This window comes from Anoplolepis gracilipes, chromosome 1 (genome assembly GCF_047496725.1).
Source record: "Anoplolepis gracilipes chromosome 1, ASM4749672v1, whole genome shotgun sequence".
NCBI classification, from domain to species: domain Eukaryota; kingdom Metazoa; phylum Arthropoda; class Insecta; order Hymenoptera; family Formicidae; genus Anoplolepis; species Anoplolepis gracilipes.
The window spans coordinates 12,537,371-12,558,839 of record NC_132970.1 but is presented as its reverse complement, the minus strand read 5'-3'; the positions used below and the strand labels follow the sequence as shown (position 1 = coordinate 12,558,839).

Sequence of the window (21,469 nt, the reverse complement as noted above, 5' to 3'; positions counted from 1 at the left end):
AAAGTAATGTAATATAATAATATATTTGCATATTTTTACAGAGTTTTAAAAATCAAAAATTTGTCTCACTTTTCTGCGCTCTTTATTTTTTTCTATTTTCGTTTTCTTATTCGTGATTTTGTTACTTTGTGAATTTTGCGGATTCTACGCATTTTCTGTGGTTCTTACGCCAGTGCGGCTTTAGCACTCATTACACTCTGGCAACCGCTGCCTTAATTTCTCTTTGCCACGTACCCTTTCTCGCGGAAGCCGACCTTTCTAGCCGCTTGACCATTATTTACACCTACTCTTGTTCTAATTTGACAGTATTTCTTTTTTTGAAAATTCAGCGATACACTCTTTAATGTTAACATTTTGAAATTTTTCTGATAATTTTTTAATGCAAATATAAGAATGTGTTTTTCTTTAAATTCTTAAATTGCACTTTTTAATTATAAATGAATTCCACGTGCATGCGGGGTCAGATAGCCAATCAGCATATCCCGAGGGTGCAAGGACATGTGCTGTCGTCCTGCGTCAACATGTTCTCTCCCTTTTTCGCGGCCTAATTGTACTCATATTCGACATTATCTCGTCTATCTGCCCAATAGAAGTGCCACATGGAGCGAGGGAAAGAGAAACGCTCGTAATCTAAAAACCTTCCTCGGTCGTTCACATGCAAATGTATGCCGAGACGGCTATTAGGTTCTCCATGGATTCGGGCCGATGTAGCAGACGGACACTGATCCCGACTGCATCCTTTGTCCTTGCGACGCCTTTCCAGCACTTTCGTCTCGTTTGCTATTTTACGGAGGAATATCTCTCCGAATGAAGAAGAGAGCGTACAAATTAGTCGGATCGTTAGTGAAATCCATATTAACGAGACACGCCGGTTCTCCCTCAGTGGAAACGCACTCCGGATCCCATGTTAATTCCAATCCCGAGTCTCCTCGGCGACGTACAAAGAGGAAAGTCGCAGCAGCGACTGCGCGCGTTCCGTATTCTTTTGTCGCGGTAATACCCTCCGCCAAACAAGTCTTGAATATTTTAAACATATTTCATAGAAACGCATAAATACCGTCTGAAAGAATATTTCTCTCTTGTCGTTGTACGACAGGAGAGAAATACACATACGCATGTTTAAAATATCCACATGCTCGACGATGTCAAAGAGACTGATTAGCCCCGTCGTAATTGAAAGAATGCAGAAGAATAATAAAGTAAAATAAAACAATTGAGAGAGAATAGAGAATACAGGAAGCGCGCGCGCACACAAAAAAAAAAAAAAACCAATATATCGCGACTTTACAATCTTTTCATGCATCAAAGGGCAACACCGACGCGTGATCGATAGTGCGCCTTGCATCGGGTATAGATTCGCTCGGGTATCTCATCACCCCTCGTTCCAGAATTACACGCGCGGCACAAGTCTACGTCACGCTGCGTATGCGCATCCGCGCGCACGCCGATATATGTACAATAAATATCTCGCAGCATCGCTTTTGTGCTCCTCGCGATTAAAAGCTGCATAAACTGGCGTCGGCTCGTTTATTTCTGGCCGTTTGAAAAGCGATTGCGCCCGATATACGAGATAGTCATAACCAGTTTGTACACGTTCATCCGCCAAATATCGCGAGAAATATTCGCGAAAAGATCGAGTATCAATGAAACTGTTAATAACCGTGCGCCAATTTTCTAGATAGCCGTTGATTCGCCCCCCGTTATTATTATCCGTCCCCGACATTTTACGAAATGCACGGAATAAAATACACAATTTTCGAGGATACGAGTAATACGGCGGAGAAGTACGCGTAATGTTTCTATACAAAATCGCGTTACACGAACGTCAGAAATTCGACGTTTTTGTTCGATTCTCATATGTGTATCGAGTGTTTGATATCGCCAAATAATTTCAACCGCTCGATACGCATCTGCGAATGGTATAAAATCCACTGTCGTCTCCATAATCCATTCGTCTGATGGAAAGCGTGCACTTTTGCGTGAAATTTCCTATCGATGATCAGCTCGGTACAAATAGAGCCCGCGAGTCTAATTGAACTTTTGGCGCAATGAGCTCTTTCCCTCTCTCTCTTTCTCATCGTCCGTATAATTAAATCGCGCAGCTGAGCGCCAGACGTGTGAGTCAATTTACAACAAATCCGCGCGCGTGCATCTGCGGCGATAATAGATGGCTCGACTAGCACGAATCAATTAATCGTAGTTGACGCAGCGAAACCAAAGTGTCATTATCGATGCAGACTAAAACGAAATGCTTTTGTAGATCGATTTGGAGCGGTTCATTTGCTGAAATCGTCGAGTAAATAACGAACGAGAGATCAGCCTGATTTGTCTTTCGTAATTTGAGCTCTTGGCAAACAGTTGTTTGCAATCTGCGCCGATTCACTGTCTTTATTGTATTCAGTTCCGTTGGAAATTTAAATTGCCAAAACGAAAAACGGGAACTGCGTTGCGCGCTGTGCCCAGCCAATCGTTATCGAACCGTTAATCGGCTTTATGGATTCTGTGTCAGAGTATCGATCCAAATAAAATTTATAACAAATTTTATATTTTCTATTGTATTGTATTCTCTTTCGAAGCTGCACGAATAGATGCTTTTAATCGATATAAACCAAGTATTTGTTATTTTCATGCGAATTATTCTTTTCCAACTCAAGTAATATACATTGTTTACACCATTTATATTACGTAAGGTATTGTTCAAGAAAAAAAGAATACGTACATTTTACAAATAATAACAATAGGGTGTGTAATGGAAAACGAAGGGAAATTATTAGAAGTTTAATTTCCATCTTTTCTAATTATTCAAATACTTAATATCGAAAATTAATATTGAGAAATTATGATAAAAATAATAGTTTTCCGTGAAATCTTTATGTAGAATAAATTAATCAAATTTTAATGCAAATTGTTTTTTCTAATCTTTATAACGCGTAATCACGGAAAAACTGTCATTATAATGAAGAAGAAGAAAATAAAATTTGAAATCGATTTTACATTTCATTTTATCTCAATTTGTAATAAGATTTATATTTTATACTCTTTCTGAGGTCTTCGAAGTTTTAATTACATAGCTACGGTAATGTTCTTCCTTTTTATTATCGCGTTAACGCCGTGATAGAGCTCCCGCCTTGCGGAATACGGCTACTAAATTCACGAAAGCTGATAACGCTTAAACGAGGTCTTTAGATACGCGGAAGGAACGAATGCCCTGGCAAATTCCTTTGGGTAATTAGCGTGTTCGTAAGTAGTAGAGAACGCGGGGATAGAGCGAAGTATAAGATTTCGCGTTTGCGTTTTCGCGATACGTACGCATGGATGGACTTTCCCGTTTTACTATTACACACAGAGAGAGACACACGCGTGTGTGCACAAAGCACGCTCCATCCTATGGCGTAACTGGGTCGGACTTCTTGCTCGATGTAGCGTGATTTTGTGAGATGTACATTTAACACTCCTCATTGACCTGCCGTTAGTTACTTCGATCGAATTACTCATGCGAACCCCTTTTGCTTTAGGGATGATAGTGGTAGATGCGCCGAACGATTCAAGCGCGCGTGTCACGCAAAGACCCATGGCGTGTCGTTTCGTCACGTTTGATTTTATTACGATGATTCAGACGACGCACAATGGTCCAAAATTTCAAAAAGCTGGCTAAAAGTCAAATATTTAAATTTTTAATAGAATATTTAAATTATATAAAATATTATCTCAAAGGTTTAATGAATCAATTAATGCAATATTTTATAAATATACATTGATAATTTAGAAATACTACATTAAAATCAAATAATTTTTTTACGCATGCATTTTCTAACTATGACATCGATATTATTTCCTAATATTCTACAATTTTTAATTTTTTTGAATAACATGTCTCTCTCTCTCTCTCTCTCTCTCTCTCTCTCTCTCTCTCTCTCTCTCTCTAATAAGATCTTATTCTAATATATATTGTAATAAAGAAAATGTAATATAGTGTTCTTATTAATATTTATAATATATTAAAAAAGTAAAAAGTAAAAATTTTATAAACGCACATGAATAAATTGTCAATATAAATAATGAGATGCAGAAGAATGTATTCTTTTTTATCTCATAATAAAAATTACACATATAAAATAATAAAAATAGAATTAACTTGCTGACAGCTGCTCACTGTAAAATATCAAACTATAATATGATAGTGGTCCGAAATTCTCAAAAGACGACTACACAAAAGTATTTATCTCTATGTGTTAACATAACAAAAGTATATATATATATATATATATATATTTATTTGTTATGCTATTAATATAGAAATAAATACTTTTGTGTAGTCAGCTTTCCAGGATTTTGGACCACTAGATGCTTATGACATTATCGTCTAATATTTTGCAGCGAACAGCTATCAGCAAGGCATTCTATTTTTATTATTTCCTATGTGTAATCTTTGTTATGAGATAAGAAGAAATTCGTCATTCTGTATCACACTTTTTATACTGACAATTTTGTTTTCATATGCTTATATTTATACTTTTATACTGACAGTTTTATTCATGTGTTTATAGAATTTTTAATGTTTAAACAATATATTACAAATACTTAGAAAAAATATATTGCATTTTCTATTACAATATATGTTAGAATAAAATCTTACTAGAAAGAGAAGTTGTCACTCAAAGATGTTAAAAATTTATAGAATATTATTATTGTAGGAAAACATCGCGCTGTTACAGTTGTAAAATAGTATGGAACGCGTGTATAAAAAATGTTCTTGTCTGATTTTGATGAAATATTACAAAATTACCAATATACATATTTATAAAATAATTATTACACAAATTGATTCATTAAACATTTGAGATAATATTCATAATTTAAATGTTCTATTAAATACATTGAAAATGATTTGACTTTTGGCCAGCTTTTTGAAATTACGGACCATGCGTAGCGAGAATCGCCAAATGTGCTTTGAATAGTTCCATCGGCAGATTGTAAAAAATGCGAGTTACGAGTTCGTTTTACGTGCAGTTACTACGTGGAATAGTCCCGGACGTATTTGTATGGAGATTTAATGGCCTAGACTCACGCATATCAAACAGAAAAGAGCCCTTCTTTATGCACAAACATGCTTGATGTCTTCATTAAATATTTTTCTTTTCGTTTTTGCTTTTTTGCGTGATTAAATATCTATCATGAGAAAGACGAGTGTACGTTTGTACAATCATTTATTTGTGTTCAATTATTAAAAAATTTTTGTAATGTCGTTTTAATTCTCAACTCCATAATTAGTTTTTAATTAGCATTGAGCGAATTCGTATAAAAATAAAGCAGTCTCATTAATTTTTCCCCGCAATCTTACTTGTTTAGTTGCTCGTTTATTATCTGTAGATTTTAATTTGGCGGTTAAATCTAATTAAAAATTACGATGCTATTTATTTGTGTACTTAAGAAATGTAATCGAGTTTAATGAAGTACAATAGTACATACAGTTTGATTTAATATTTCCTTTTTAGTTTTCACTTTTAATATTATACCATACTTTTTATATAATAATACAGCGTTCATATAATTTATTCCGCGAGTTTAAAAATATTGTAATTTCTTCTCTGATTTTTCTTACATTTTAAAACGTCCGAATTAAACAGTTTGACGTATCTATTGATTAATCTCTCGTAACGATCCGACGTCATAACATGATGGACAAAGTCAAAACCTGCAATAGCGTAACTTTGACCGTCGATTAGGCGATCCGTACACGTCTGCATCGAGTCGTTTCCCCTCGTTAAGGAATGTAGGTGGATGAGAGAGGGCGAAGATGGCGTGCGGATTGCGGAGGCAGTCGCGAGCGTTTTCGCGCTTCGCAGCCGCAGCAGTTCGAAGTTACCATTCGGAGCACGTAGATTGCTAACCTAACTTGTTTAGCGGTTTTAGCGGTATTTGATTAGTTGAGTGAATTTCCGAACTGTTTCCAGACCGCCTCCCGCTCACTTGGCCGGGCTGGAAATCGGACGGGGACAAACCTTGGCTGAATTCGATAGATACACGAAGATATATCGATATGACGCGTCTTTCTCTTCCTCCACTGTAAAGCAAAATCGTCTACACTTCGAAAATATATCTCTACATTATATTTTAGAATACGCGTAATATTTTTCAGAATTAGCTTACCTTGCGAGTAGTTCATGTCCTTCGTTCATGTACCTCGATAGTTACTCCTTATCGGAGTCGCAGTTACGTAGGGATAAATCACCTGGAACACAAATTATAATTAAAATTAGGATGTAAAACTGACAAGAATAATTTTTAAAATCAAAGGCGCAAAGGCTTCTTGAATATTCTATTCTAAGTTCATAACTAGGATTGATGCAACACTAGTACGTACGTTGATTCGATGGCAAATAATTTGAGCAAGGAATTCTCGGTATTCGAACTATATTCAAGCGATGACGACGTTAGATCAAAGATAATATTGATTCGTAGTCAGGGAATGGATCGGGTGTTACATCCTATGTTCGAAGTTCGCTCCTCGCGACCGCAGCGATTTCGAGGACGATAGCCGGAACGTTAAATAAAGAGGATATTCGGCGGCGGCGACGACGCTGACCCTCACGAGTAAATTAGTTCCGGAAACTATTTCCAAGCTGGTTTAACGGCCGACGTATCACTAACAATCCCTCGTACGTAAGCTCGAGAACTCCTTCGACCATCGTGCTGGCTGAGCACGTTTTGGAAACCGTTGTAATTAAGGTTGCCTGTTTTTTTTTTTTTTTTTTTTTTTTTTTTTTTTTTTTTTTTTATGACGAACGTAATAATTTAAGCAAAATATTAGTCGCGATACGATATATAATATTTTTTCAATGCTAGAAGAATATCAAATCTAATGACACATATTGTTTTAGAAGAAACAAACTACAGAGTATTTTTGTAATATAAAAAATTAATGAAAATATAAATTTTGTACTGCTATCGATTGAGGAACCTCTCGAGTGTTTCTTCCATTCCTTTTTCTCCATTTCCAATGATTGGAAATCGAGGTACAAATGGGAATGAAATCCGTTAGCTGCTTGTAATATATGAGTACTTATTAGCTAACCGAGCCAATATTACTGCAAACGGTTTGTCTACCTGACGAACTAATTAGCAACTTACGATACGAAATTGTGCTATTCTCTAGTAGAGGTATCTGTCGATATTTTATCCCGATATATATAATACGCTATAATAAATCCAATCGTTTGTATATGGAATCTGGAAAGTCCAGACGAAAAGGATAAACTTAATCTCAACATTTTCTGCCGTGTGAACGAATGTAGAGTACAATGACTATGACAAGAAAAATTATGAAATAATTAATAACATGACTTTTTCGAATAACATTTCCCGTACTTTCTTTTATGTTTTATTCATGTTTTAAAAATATCTCCGTATCTATGTATATTGATCTTAAATTCTGGAATTTAAAATTTCCCTATAATCATTATAAGAGAGGAAAGAAATCCACCATCAAGATATCTTGATAAAAGTTTCATAAAGCATCGCAATTGATATTGATTGTCGTTGAGAGTGTTACAGAAATACAGATAGCGTAAAAGAAATCTTTTCCTTTAGTTGAGCGCTTTTTAAGCGTATTCTTGCAAAGAAAGTTTTATTTTAATATATATAATAGTAGCTAAGAGAAAAAAAAATTCGTTTCTATTCATAATAATTCTGTCATGTATTCAGACTTTGTGCTACATACGTAAATGAATATACTACAACGTATATGAGCCCAGGTGTTGAAATTCAGTTAAGCTCGATATGGTTATTGTTTGCTCCGGCTTTTACGATATTGGTTGCCCCCAAAAAAATACAACACAAAAATAGTTTTATTTGTACCATGTTTGTATCAAAAATAGATTACGGTTTCCCAAATGCATTTCAACTATATTTAAAAGACACTACAATGTCGATCAATACTATCGCAACTCCATGTAATTCCTGATATCTTTTAGTAATTGGAAAATTTTTATTTATTGTATTTCTTACAAAAATACATATATAAAGGATACTTTGAAAGATCAAAAATTGCTTTCTAAAATTGATTTATAAAATTTAATCATTTTTAAAACGTGTGTGCAAAGTCCAGCATAACAAATCGGACAAACTGGAAGAAATATATGTACCTATATATTCGAGCAGCTGCTATGGTTCCGATCCTATGCAAATCCAGAAAATACTAGGCGCAATACTCGTCGAAATGTCGATTCTTGCGAACAGTTCTATTTAAAATCGATTCTATTCGCCCCTTTTGACTTCATCCTCATATGTTTCAGGAGGGAAAAGCGAAGATTACAAAATAAGTACTTGGAAACAATGCGTATCATAGAATTGTAACAAATAATATCTAATTGGCATTAAAATACGTAATGATTAGTTTAAAAAATCTAATCAATAACAAATGATAGCGCGCAAATGGTGGATAAAAAAATTCATATATATAATAAGAAGATATATATTTTTTACTATAACATTAAATCAATTTATAGTAAAGGGAAAAAATGACATTTTCGAAAGTTATTTAGACTTTTATGATTATATAACATTTAATTATAAAATTGTAAACGATTAATATTGGTTTGTCTTTGTAAGTACAAAATTGACTATATGCATTGTCCGATGTTTTATTAGAAAGTACATGAACGTGGACAGCGCGTCAAAGACATTCCGTCACGTTGGATATGAATTTTGAAACCATACGCCACAGACCGTCGCTGAATTCGTCAACGAAGCTCGACAGAAATTCGCATTTGGTTGTAGATGGGCGTGCGCGAAACGGCCAAATTTGCATTCTTGACCGCACAGAGAGAGAAAGAGAGGGAGAGAGAGAAAGAGAGAGAACGGTTTGGTGGAGCAAGGAGGTGAAACTAAACTGGCACAAACGAGCTAATTTGCTCTCATTAGTGCGACTGCGTACATTGTCCTCGTTATGAGCGGCGGCGTGTTAATTACACTTACACGTTGTCCGAACAGGCAGATAATGCATCCGGTCACCCAAGGTACCGTCGTATCTAGCGTATGTGTCTGCGGAGGAGAAACCGAAAGAGCGATCTTTCATGTCGAGCGGGACCGTTTCCGTCATTTCTGCGAGTCAAAAGCGATTTCAACTCCTAAACGGATATTCTGGCGAACCAATGCGCGATAAACTTAATAATTTATCAAAGTGATAAATAAAGCTTGCTTCATGTGACTTTTATATTCGTTAAAGAGGAGGTATAAATAAAATTAAGATCTTTTCAATCGAGAATTACTTGCAAGGGATCTCGATATAATAATTTTAAATAATGTCAGCATATACATTTGTAAATGTCAGTTTCGATAAATCGTACGAGAAACCGAATTTAAAGAACCGCACGAGATACGGGTGGATAGGTGTAACTGCCGTTTCCCCTTTCGTGTATTCCCGCGAGAAAGTTTTTCCTCGCTGTTTCATCTGACGTAGAGGAGCACAGTCGGTCGCGTCGCGGTAAAGGCGCGATGGTCGCGGTATTGCTGCACCACATTCCGCATCAGCCTCTTCCACCCGGGAATCCCACGGTCGGCGTGTAGCCGAGCCGCGACGGGGGATTTAGTTGTATTTTATTCAGCCACTTTATTCCAAGACTTGTCGCAGTTTTACATTTCCATCGGCTGCTGCGGGCGCGGCTTGTGCCGCACCGACGGCTATTCCTACACACACACACACACACACACACACACACACACACACACACACACACACACACACACACACACACACACACACACATATATATATATATATATATGCGCACGCTGTCTCACGACGACAACCTCAGTAGCAGCAGCAGTTCTTCTTCCATTTCCCTTTCCACCCGATTTTCGCGGGCCACCAACACACCATCACCCTTGGTACACAACCGTCTCTTCTCGACGCTCCATCTTCCGTCTACTCTTTCTTTCACTTTCCGACACGCTCCTTCTTCTCCTCTTGTCTTCTCTTTCTCTTTCGTCGCCCATGACTCCAAGAATTTTACCAGCTCCCTTCTTGACGTCCACCCTGCAGACTTCATTTTGCCTTATACCCTTCACCTACTCCTTATTCCTTTCCTACCGTGCACCGCGCAGTCACCCCCTGTTCTCGCGACACGCCTTCCTCGGTATCTTCATTACGCAGCTTTGTCACTACTCAGCGAGCTCACTTAATTCGCATAATTCGCGCAATTTCTGTCTTTTCGACACGCCCTCTCTGTTCCTCGTCGATTTTTTTTTCTTTTTTTTTTCGTTCTCGTGTCTCCGCGAACGAGGGTTCCTTCGAAACAGCAGGAATCCGCAACGCCACTAAAATGGGATTTTGGAAGATAATATTTTTCCGAGGAAGAAGCGAGGGATGAGAAATATAACAATGTTCTTTCTGCTGTCAACGCGCGTATCGCGATGATATCACGCGAAAATCCTCGTGAGCTTAAAATAAGAATAATCTTTTGCATTCAATTTCATTATTAATATATCAAGTCTCTCGTTTCGATTTAAAAGTTAAATATCTATCATTATTATTTCGGAAATGTATGTATTTTTAAACATAGATTGTATACATTTCTTTCTTTTAAACCAATGTAGTCAAGAAAATATTTTCCCTGAAAGACGCGGCGTCTTTGGTGCTTTGCTCGCTGCAGTATTCTTAGTCATTAATGACAGGAGACGTGCATCTCGGGTACCAGGAGAATTTCTTCTTAGAAACGGGAGATTTTCCTGCTTTCCTCTCCTCCTCCCCTCTTCCCTCTCCTCTTTCTCTCGCTTGCGCGCCGTGCCTATTTCTCTAGTTCTCTCTCCTTCGAATCTCTTCTACTTGCTCTCTTAGATGGAGACGTTGCGGTCGCTAAATGGATTCGTGCGCATTACCGTGTCAGTCTGAATGTGGCTCAACCCTTGGAATAGTATACCCTTTTTACTGTCCCATTAGACTTGCGCCGCATCTTTCTTGATACACACGAGCGCGTGCAGCATACTATGCGATATATGTATTTAGCACGGGAGAGAGAGAGAGAGAGAGAGAGAGAGAGAGAGAGAGAGAGAGAGAGAGAAAGAGAGTTATATTAACAAATTAAATTAAATTGGAATTCATAGCGTACACTCGAAAGTTCATTCTGCAGACTGAAGAGTTTTGCGTTATATGGTTTGCCCTAGTTTAATTCGCGCTTTCACTATAATTCGTAATACATATCCGCCAGGCCGTTAACGCTCGCGCGTTTTTCCTCCGACAGCTATAAAATTACACACAATTTTCAACGTTGAACGGTCTCGACCACCTGCGCCGCAAAGTTCCGCGATCACGTCACAGAAGCGTAACTCTCAGTTATATTTATCGTCTTGGACGTTACACGCTTTTGTACGCGAATACTCGAAAATATCGTTGTGAATACCGACAGTGCACGTGTGCATCACCATGATTGGTTCAATTCGCGGTATTGCTCGTGCATCGTCGCCGCTTCATAAACTCACATGCAAAGTAAGCATGTGTAGATGATAAAACTTTTTTACGATCCATTGTTGCCGTAAAAGCTGATAAGATAAACTTAAGAAATTTTATATCAACTTTACAGCTATGCATATCACTCGAAATATGGTTGAATATTCGTATAAAAATATATATAAAAATATATATGGATTCTCTTCAAATTTCGCCATTTCGCGCACCATTTACAGCAAATGTGAATTTCTGTCGGGCTTTGTTGACGAATTCAGCGTTGCCGACGGTCTGTGGCGAACGATTTCAAAATTTATAACCGATATCGACAGGATGTCTTTAACACGCTGTCCGCGTTCATGTACCTTCTAATAAAACGGTGGATAACACGATTAACTTTGTATCGACACAAGACAAAACAATATTATTTGTGTATTTACAATTATATAATCAGAAAAATATCTAGATAATTTTCAGAAGCTCTATATTCTGTAAATTAATTTTACAATGAGAATAGTTTGTTATTTATGAAATATTATTTTTTTTTATGCTAAATAAATATTTTTGATTTATACTATTTATTAAATATTTTAATTTCAATTAATATAATATATTAGTTTGACCAAAAAGTAATGTTGATTTTTTTTTACCACGATACAAATCGCGGTAGAAAATCTTTATATTATTTGTATCACGTTTTTTCTTTTGCGAAAATAAAAATGCATAATTATTTGAAAATATCTTTTTTTGTGACTTATTTTCAAAATAGGGCCAAGAAAATTTAATCAAACGTGACAATTTTTTTTAAAATTGACAAAGTGTCAGTTGTTAGAATATGTAACATATATATTTTATAGCTTAGGAAGTGCTTTGTATTGGAGAACACAAAAACGTCATCTATTACAAAAAACGACATTACTTTTTGGTACAAACTCAGTATATACAAATATCATGCGCATAATTCTACGATATGATAGTTATTTTATAATCTAACAATAAGTACCCATTTTCAAGTTTCTGATTTTCTTGAAGCATGTGAGGATAAAGTCGAAAAGGGTCGAATCGATTTTAAATAGAATCGTTCGCAAGAATGAACGTTTCGACGAGTATTGCGCCTGGTATTTTCTGGATTTGCATAGGATCGAAGCCATAGCAGCTTTTCGAATACATAGGTACATATATTTCCCGAGTTCGTCCGATTTGTTATCCCGCACTCTTCGCGACCCGAACAAGATGCATTGACTGGATGGACTATTGGAAGAAATAGTCCATGTTGACTGTAAATTACGTCGGAAAATATTTTACTCCGTTTCTCTAATTTATTCTTGCATTTTCCATCATAAATATTTTAGACGTATATTAGAGGCATCATTTACAATAAGATCAGTTCTAATATATGTGTCTATACGACATATACATTTATATTTGATATTCGTATCGCATGCTTACTTTTTCATCTCGCTTAATTAATCTATTCTAGTTTTATATTTAAAATGAGACACGTGGTATAGAAAATCCTCTGGAATAAATCACTAGCGGACTCAAAAGACGGTGCAATATCTCAGATGTCGATTCCTTTGCTGGTTGATTTTAGCTCTCTATCGACATTCTTGAAAAGTCAAATCCACATCGTGCAGAGACTTGCCAAAGGAACTTCATAGCGGAAATGGAAACAAAAGCGTAGAACAAAGGAGAATAAATATTCAGAATATCCGCAAACAAGGCAGGTTTACGATTTTATTTATAAAAATTGTAGAGTTACCTCGATCGCCATGTTACGAATGCTCTCACGTTTCTTTGCTGGAAAATGCCCCGAGGGATAGAGGCGCGGAAACGTGTTATAGAACTCAAAAGAGAAAGTCTGAGGAAAAATGTACAGAGACGGTAGTGCAACTATTCGACAGATCACAAAATATGAAAAATGGAGTGGAGTTTAGAATCGTTGTGATATTTATAAGTCGTTTTCTTTTAATTTTTCCTTAAATATTTAAACTTTATTATTTTTCCTTGCTTTTTGAAGACAAATAAATTTTTTTCTTGTTTTTTTTTCGAAAGACAGTTTTACTATAATAAATTTGTGCCGTGAATAAGCTTTTGCTTCCGTTCTCTTTAATATTCCATAAACTGATTTATTGCTTCAAGTTCTTAATTTTCTTTGTTGTCACGATGCGTGTATACTTTCATGCGCAAAGTATATGCGAGAAATACATATATGTACCTCGCCTTACTTGTCCTACACACTCTCCTTTCTTCTCTTTTATTTTCCGTACCGTTCTGTCGCTTCTTTCCCTTTCGTTCTATCTGTAGTGCTGTAAAAAGGGTCCCAGCGTCGCAACGTTAAAGTGCATTTCACCTGAGAGAAACTTAACAGTAATGGCTTGCATCGTTTCGTCGAAAAAAAGATATCGATCCGACAAGTAATTACCGAAAATGTACAAAATTTATAATCGTTGAAATAATATATACTAGTACGAATTTTTTTGCAAAATGAGAATCCGTAAACTTGATTAATTATTTTTCCATTTTATCGATATTTTCAAATTAATTTAAAAAGGCAGTTGGAAGAGACGTGATTTATAAAATACGTCATTTAAAAATGATTACAAATTTAATCATTTTTTCATTTTTCGAGAGATTAAATTTTCATCGATTATAGACACTTTATTACAGTTATATACTTTTCATGTTTCAATCTACTCTCATTTTTTCGACGTCTCAGACAACTTTGTCTGTGAAACCGACGGTCGAGGTATTTTCCTCGAAAACTCCCTCGAAGGGATACTTGATGCTTTCGTAATGACGTGGTCCGTGGAAGAGGATACCTCCGCGGGAGGCCGTAGATCCCCGGTCAGGTTTGCACAGGCGGTCAAACCGCAGCGTCGGATTACCGTATACTCTTGTAGGAGCAGTCAATGGCGAAGGAACAATAAAGAGAGGCTATGTAAAGACGAATACATTGTTTCCCCTTTAAATTCGCACGGTGTAAACTGTAAACGAATAAACACCGCGTCGTCTTGCTTTTATTTCGACACTATTACTTTTCACGTCAATGAAGACGTTAATCCCTTCTACCTTCCTCTTCTTACGATCATGCGGCGTGAATGGCTCGGTTGCCTCGACTCGCAAAGCGTGAAACAGGTCGAACGAACATACTTGATAACCGTATGCGCGATTGCTTCATCGTCTAGGCGTGCTAATTGCACTCATTATCGACGTTATTCTCTGGAATATGGAAGACCGCTCTTTCGCGCAACATTTTCGAACATCTTTTCTTTTTGCAGGTAGGAGAAATGAATAGTGAAAGTTTGCTTCCCTCGATCTTTTCCTTCTCTCTTTTACAGAATACTAATCGTACGGCTCTGGAATAATAAAAGCTAAGAAAGCGCGATCAAAGTCGAAACGTTCACTATCGATATTACAACCGCATTTCGCCCTCTTCTCTACGATTTCGCGATCTTGTGATTTTCGCCACTACAATTAAACTCTCCTTGAGAAATATTAATATCGCTGTTATGTCCACTCGATTGATTATCATGCATGAAGAAACAGAAATGTTTAGTTTTTTTGACAAATATAAGCATGCATTAGGCGCAAAAAAGATATATTCTAGTGAAAGAGATCACATTCCCATACATCAACGTCAAAGAATTATGCAACTTTCAAATGTTATCGATAATCGAAGCGAATGAATGCATTAATATTTTCCATTCTTTTTCTGTTTCAGACTCTGATTTTTCGAGTACGGACGAAATTCGCTGACGTCGCCGGAAGAAGAAACGATTCCGCTCCGCTCTCGCTCAATTATTTCGGGGCACTCGCGGGTACATGCGTACGTTACAGAGTGATGGATGACGCACTCGGAAACCCACCCCGCTTCGTCGTCTCTCACGCCCTCACGATTCGCCCGCGCCCTCCGTACCCTCGCGTGACTCGCCCGCCACGAGGGATGCCGCTTGAATAATTACCCCCACGGCGCACTAAACCCGCGTCTGACTACGTGAAATCCGAGCACTGAATTCGCCAGACCGTAGCTGCCGTACTTTAAGGCCTCGCCGGTATTTTAAGGGCGGGTCTCTAATTAATACGCGCCGACCTCGCCGGCCGGCTGACCAGTTTCGCAAATTTCGCCGTGTGTTTCGCCGAGATGTAAATCGTTTCTTTGGCCGGTGAGGCTTCCGTTAATCAAAGGGGAAAGCCCTGGATCCAATTGCAAATGGTTTTTGTAATATTATTTAATTGTAATATCCCATGTGAAATATATTTTTAATTCAAAATATGTATATATAAATTATATAAATTACTTTATTCTAATTTTTATTCTCTTATTTTAACTGTCAATCGAACCGTCATTAATATTATTTTGCTATTAAGATTACACGTCAAAGCACATCGTAATTACAATTATGTGATTAAAATGTCAGGATTATTCCGAATAAAATTCATTCGATAACAGTAATTTCCAACAGGTTTTAGGGCGGTCGTGAGAGATTTCATAACGGAGGGTCATATATGTGTAGCGATCAAAGCAATCGGTATCGCGGTGTCCCCGCTTTACCAGGGGTGCTCGTAGCTGGAAATTTGATTTTGTGTGGGAGCCTTTTTTTCAATCAGTGTTATCGGCCAGTTGGCAATTCCATCATCAAAGGATGAACGATGAAGAGGGGAACATAGGAAGGGGCGAGCAAGAAAAAAATGAGAGAGAAAGAGAAAGAAACAGACAGACAGGTGTGTAGGAGGAGACAGGAGCGTCGTGCGGGATAAAATACACGCAAGCTAACGTTGAGCGATCCGTTCTTGCCTCCTTCGTCCTCCGGAATTGAAAAAAGACGGGGCGACGGTTTAAGCGGAGAAGGACTGTAACCTTCTATACTCGAAGTCTCGGCACGTCGCCGATGAATGGTCTGACGAGACTCTGCGAGACTTTGCGAGACAATCACTGGGGAAATCTGGGGCCCCGTTGATCTACCCTTCGTCTGCCCTTTCCTCTCTCTCTCTCTCTCTCTCTCTCTCTCTCTCTCTCTTTCTCTGTTCCTCTTTATCTTTCTTGCACGCACGCATGACGCGTTCCATTGCTTCGTCTTGCACCCTTTCATTTCCCGCGACGCCGTTGTCTCTGTCTCTTCGTGTGCCGGTCTCGCGTATATGGCACCGGTGACATTTAATCGTACGAACGAATCGCGATTAAATTTCTCGCTCTCTCGCCGGAAGATCTTCCAAGTTACTAACCCCAAAGGTGCAAGGTGACCTTTCCGAAAGAAAAACTGCAACAAACTGTATACTTTGACAAATGAATTTAAGAGGTGTATTAAACTATCGGAACGGGATCTCACGCGTGGGGTTAAACGTATTTCCATTGGGAGATACGAATATAAAATTTTTACTTACAAAGTCGTTCGGTTATGTATTTTATTTTAATCTATTTTTTACATCGCCTACGAATAAAATATATAAATACAGGCCGCGCATATATTGTATATATATATATATATGTATGTATTTCTACATAAATAGACATTTGGCAAAGGAAGTATCATTCCCTCTGCACGTTTCCACTCTCCTACGATTCGCCATTCTCTAACATCGTATTCCTTTTCGTCCGAGGGTAAAAGCCGGGGTGCTACCCTACTCTCTAATTCTCATTGATTCTCCTGCTGGCGAACCGCTGGGACGGAAAATTAAAACTCTGGTTTCCTTGATCACGCCAACGCCGAGAATGAACAGAATTCGCGACGCGACTTGTAAATAGATACTTTTTCTTCTTTGTCAATAGAATGTCTCCGCTTCCTTCCATTCGTGAATGTACTTTGATCGCGACTCGAGATGTTACTGTACATTCGCAATCGAATTCACTTTTAAATAAGTCCACGAAAGCTCGAGAGTAATACAAGTGTCACTTAAAAAAATTATTCTTCTACATTAAACCTAGAATCACGAACCTCAATAATTTTAATATACTTGTGGCATGATATATTAATGTTTATTTGGTGATACAAACTATAGTAATGATTGGAAATAATGTTAATGACACCAAAAGTTTGGATATCGCAGATAATAAATCTATCTCTGATAGAGAAGTATTATCTATATACATATTGCTGTTAAAAACGAGCATGTACAAAATCATCGCATTTTTATCTTTTACCACTTTTTCATCACATAGCTTATTCTAGATTCTTCGCGGATTAATGTAATTGTGACTCTGCAAACTTTGAAAAATACGATATTAAAAGATTTTTTAATCTTTTCTTTAATTCAATAACGAAAATGAAGACTTCCTAAAATTAGGAGTTGAAACTGCATTTTGATAAATAAAATATGCTGACCTTTAATCAGCTGTCATTGACATAGTTAAAATTATGACAATTGTAATTTCGCTCGTCGCTGCTCTAGTCATTATAAAGCGAAATATATAACAATAAAGATGTTACATTCCGCATATCTCGAAATAATTGAATATGCGTTGGAGTGAATTAGCGGCGGCGTTGAATTAAATATAAGACGCGGGTAAGCCGCGGGGATCTGGATCGTCGGCAGTGCTCGCTATTAATGTCACCAGCCCTAACCACGGGTCATGGACACCGTTGGAAGGGTGCATTCTTAATCAGGTGTGCCTTTCGGCACACCCGCACTCCTCTCTTCCCTCGCTCCCATCCCAAACTGAATGAGATAATAAAGCTGCATTCGCGGGAAACCCTAATAACTTTACGAAATCTGTGGATCAACTAGTTAACGTGATAGATTCGGTATATATTAATAATGAAAGAGAAATACGTGTTCAATAAAATACAAATCAAAGTTTGATGGTGTATAAATTCCTTTTCGTAATAATTTTTATCGTGCAATTCCATTGAATGTTTACGCGTTATTATTATATAATTGCCAATCAATTAAAATTGTCATGTACATACTTGATATCATTGTTGAATATATTTTATATAAGTCCTTTAATGCAGCTAATATTTTTACTAACATTTTTTTGATTCGCGATCGAGATATTTTTTGACAACTTAATAAAAAGCCATCATTTCTATCAGTTAAATTTTTTTAAGATGAATTTATATTCACACATTGTTCAAGATATCATTTATTTATATTTTCAATTCTTATTAAATGTTTATCATTTATATTTATTTGCTTATTCTTTTAAATAACTTTTAAGTATATTTCTTTGTGCACAAACGTTATATATCTGATTGCGAATTTATAACTTACTTTCAGTTAATTTTTACATTGAATTATTAATTAATTAATTATATTTGAAATAAAATAAATAAAAACATTGTTATCACAATATAAAATAAAAGCTATTTGTATGTCTTAAATAGAAATTCTTGAAGAAATCAGACGTCATCGATCGAATAGGCTTGCTACAAATCATATATGTATATATATACGAATATATATACATATATACCGTGACAAATTTACTTTCTCCCATTCGCGCAATCCGATGGGACAACCGCGTCGCCGGCGCGAGCGGCACAAAGGGTGAGCGATGATGAATTGGATGCAACTCGCATCCCCTTGGCGCTCCCCCGGAGGGTTCGTGACGTGTCCGATGTGCGGTACCTTTATACATATATACACACTCACACACGCATATCCATATATACATTTATATGTACGTGACATTTGCTCGTACACGATTTTCGTGGGTGCGCAGCTACTTAACGATTCGCTCGGTTTTTGCGGCTTGACAGTGTGACTCACGTTAGGCACATGTGCTACACACACGCGCGCGCGCTCTAAGTTCGCCAAGTCGGCAGATTCCAAAATGAAATTACGAATTATGAACACATGGGTATTATATACGAGACGGCGAAGGGGCGGTTTGTGAGACTTTACGATTCGCGGTTACTTCTTCAGCAGAGAGGAACGAGGTTTCGAAACGACTCTCTTATGGGATGACCTTTGAGCTCACTCTGGTTTTTTCCCCTCACACCGAACATCCGGTTACTGCGTCTAATACAATGATTTCGTCATAATTCAGGATAAAGTTTATGGAAATATTGTGAATTATTATTGCTTTATTATTAAAATAAATATTATAACTGCGGAGATATATACATATATAAAAGCGTTTAATAATCTGCCATCGTTATATTTGTAATATTTAGTGCTTGAGAGCAATGGTTGCTTTTAAAAAACGCACATGAATTAAACAATTTCACAATTTGATTTGATTTTAATTGTTTGAAAATATTGTTAGTTTTTTTGTTCAATAGTAAAAGAAAGAAAGAATTTCAATATTACTCGAAATATTTATATTCATAATAAAGAACTGCGATCTCATTAATCAAATCGCATTTCAAAAACATGTTGCATTCCGAGGCGCAAAAAGTAGGAAGTTGATATTCAAAAAATCGAAAATTTTCCCTGTAAAGGAATTTTAATAATTATTTAGATAAATATTGACATATTTCTTAAATATCTTTAATATATAGATACTCGATAATTTAGATTCTCACATATTTACTTGCATACTAACTTTGTGAAAACCGACAATGCATTTCACCAATACATACCCTCAGTGGCGGTCAATTTTAATGCCCGATACCGTCAGTCGTTAGATTGATGTAACAACATCAGTCGAGTATTAACCTGAAATGAGCGTATAATAGCGGTGTCGGGTATTTGATGCCTGTGCTCAGGATGCACAACGTGTGGCGTCCGCTTGCACATGCAAGTTCTACGATATTAGGCTTACATTATATATACCGTTCATGTGGTTAAAATTAAGCGATATATCGATATGCTGACATATACTACATATGTAGTTGCACGAATATAAGGAAAGACAATATCACAGAATATAATTTATACGAGAGAGAGAGAGAGAGAGAGAGGAAATTATATCAATGTCAATCAAAATTAAAGCACTATATAATTCTTTCATTAAAAATATATTAAATCTTTTTATAAATTGTTATGGTTTAAATATATTTTAATAAATACATGTTTTATATATATATATATATATATATATATATATATATATATATATAACACAAATTAATTTTATTATCTAACAATAAGTTTAATAATCATGTGTAATTTAAATCAGACACTGTCTATTTCAATTGAGTGAAAAAATTTATTCATTGTTTTATCTGTTGACACCGAGTTTCAAAACGTGCTTGACACGTGCGTGAATTCAAAATAAAAGTCAGAATAAATTTAAAATATACGACTAAATCCACTCAATCCTTCCTCATGTATTCTACATCCTTATTCTAAAAGATGATTGTCTTACTCCGGCAGACAATTGACAATTGTGATAAAATGATTCAAAGCGCAAATCAATTTTCTCTCTCGTTCTTTCCCTCAACTCTTCCCGTTGGTTCCCTAGCGGAGTTTAAATACGTATGGGATTTCGCGTATATGTTTGTATACGTCCACGTACGGGGATGCCGGAGAAAAGTCTAGATTCTTAAAATTCCCGATGCAGGTCCCCGGCTCGCGGCAATATTGGAAAAGCTATCGGCGCTCTCATCTACTCGCCGGCATTCGGTACGAAGTGGACGAAATATTCGGACGCAATTTCTTTATGATAATTCAATTTATCCGTTGATCGCACGTCAGCGCGCCTGCTGCGAAGTGCATCGGCACGATCGTACAACGTATACCGATCGTATACCGATACATACCTGACGTATCTACCTACCTACTTGCGTCCCCAATGGCCTTCCCGATCCTTTCTTCTGCAAATGGCAGGACCTTATATGCGTCCATATTGCTGGGTATAGCCGACCCGATAAAGAATCCCACTCGTCTTTCGTGAATTCATTTCGCAAGCGACCGTAAAGCGTCGTCTCACGAAGATTCATGAAAATCGATAGATCGTGTTCCGCGTGCCTCTAGCAAAATTTTGCGCACAAAATATTCCTTTACTGGAGTTTTATTTTAAAATAAACTTACGAGATAAAGTTTTACAAATATCCAGGTTTATATCTCAATTAAAAATTCATTATTTTGCACCATATACTCTCAGCTTTCACAAATAAATAAGACGGTTCTTAGCATTTG

The 21,469-nt window shown here is 36.8% G+C and overlaps 2 protein-coding genes across 7 annotated transcripts in view; one reads left to right on the top strand and one right to left on the bottom strand.

The window, feature by feature from the left end:
• LOC140667039 (uncharacterized) overlaps positions 1-15,655 on the top strand; it is a 168,514-nt gene extending 152,859 nt beyond the window's left edge. For both annotated transcript variants that reach the window (XR_012046924.1, XM_072894670.1), the window contains exon 4: positions 15,168-15,655. Coding sequence is in view for 1 of the 2 variants with exons in the window: in XM_072894670.1 (XP_072750771.1) it covers positions 15,168-15,404 (237 nt within the window). In the remaining variant the exon portion in view is untranslated. The remainder of the gene's footprint in view (positions 1-15,167) is intronic.
• Ten-m (teneurin transmembrane protein Ten-m) overlaps positions 1-21,469 on the bottom strand; it is a 575,864-nt gene that overhangs the window by 382,773 nt on the left and 171,622 nt on the right. For 4 of the 5 annotated variants that reach the window (XM_072894545.1, XM_072894550.1, XM_072894556.1 and 1 more), the window contains exon 2: positions 6,151-6,232. In XM_072894545.1, the coding sequence (XP_072750646.1) occupies positions 6,151-6,166 (16 nt within the window). In that variant the 5' untranslated portion in view covers positions 6,167-6,232. Of the gene's footprint in view, positions 1-5,695; positions 6,065-6,150; positions 6,233-21,469 lie in introns of all 5 variants that reach the window. The other variant, XM_072894540.1, reaches the window with a different exon arrangement.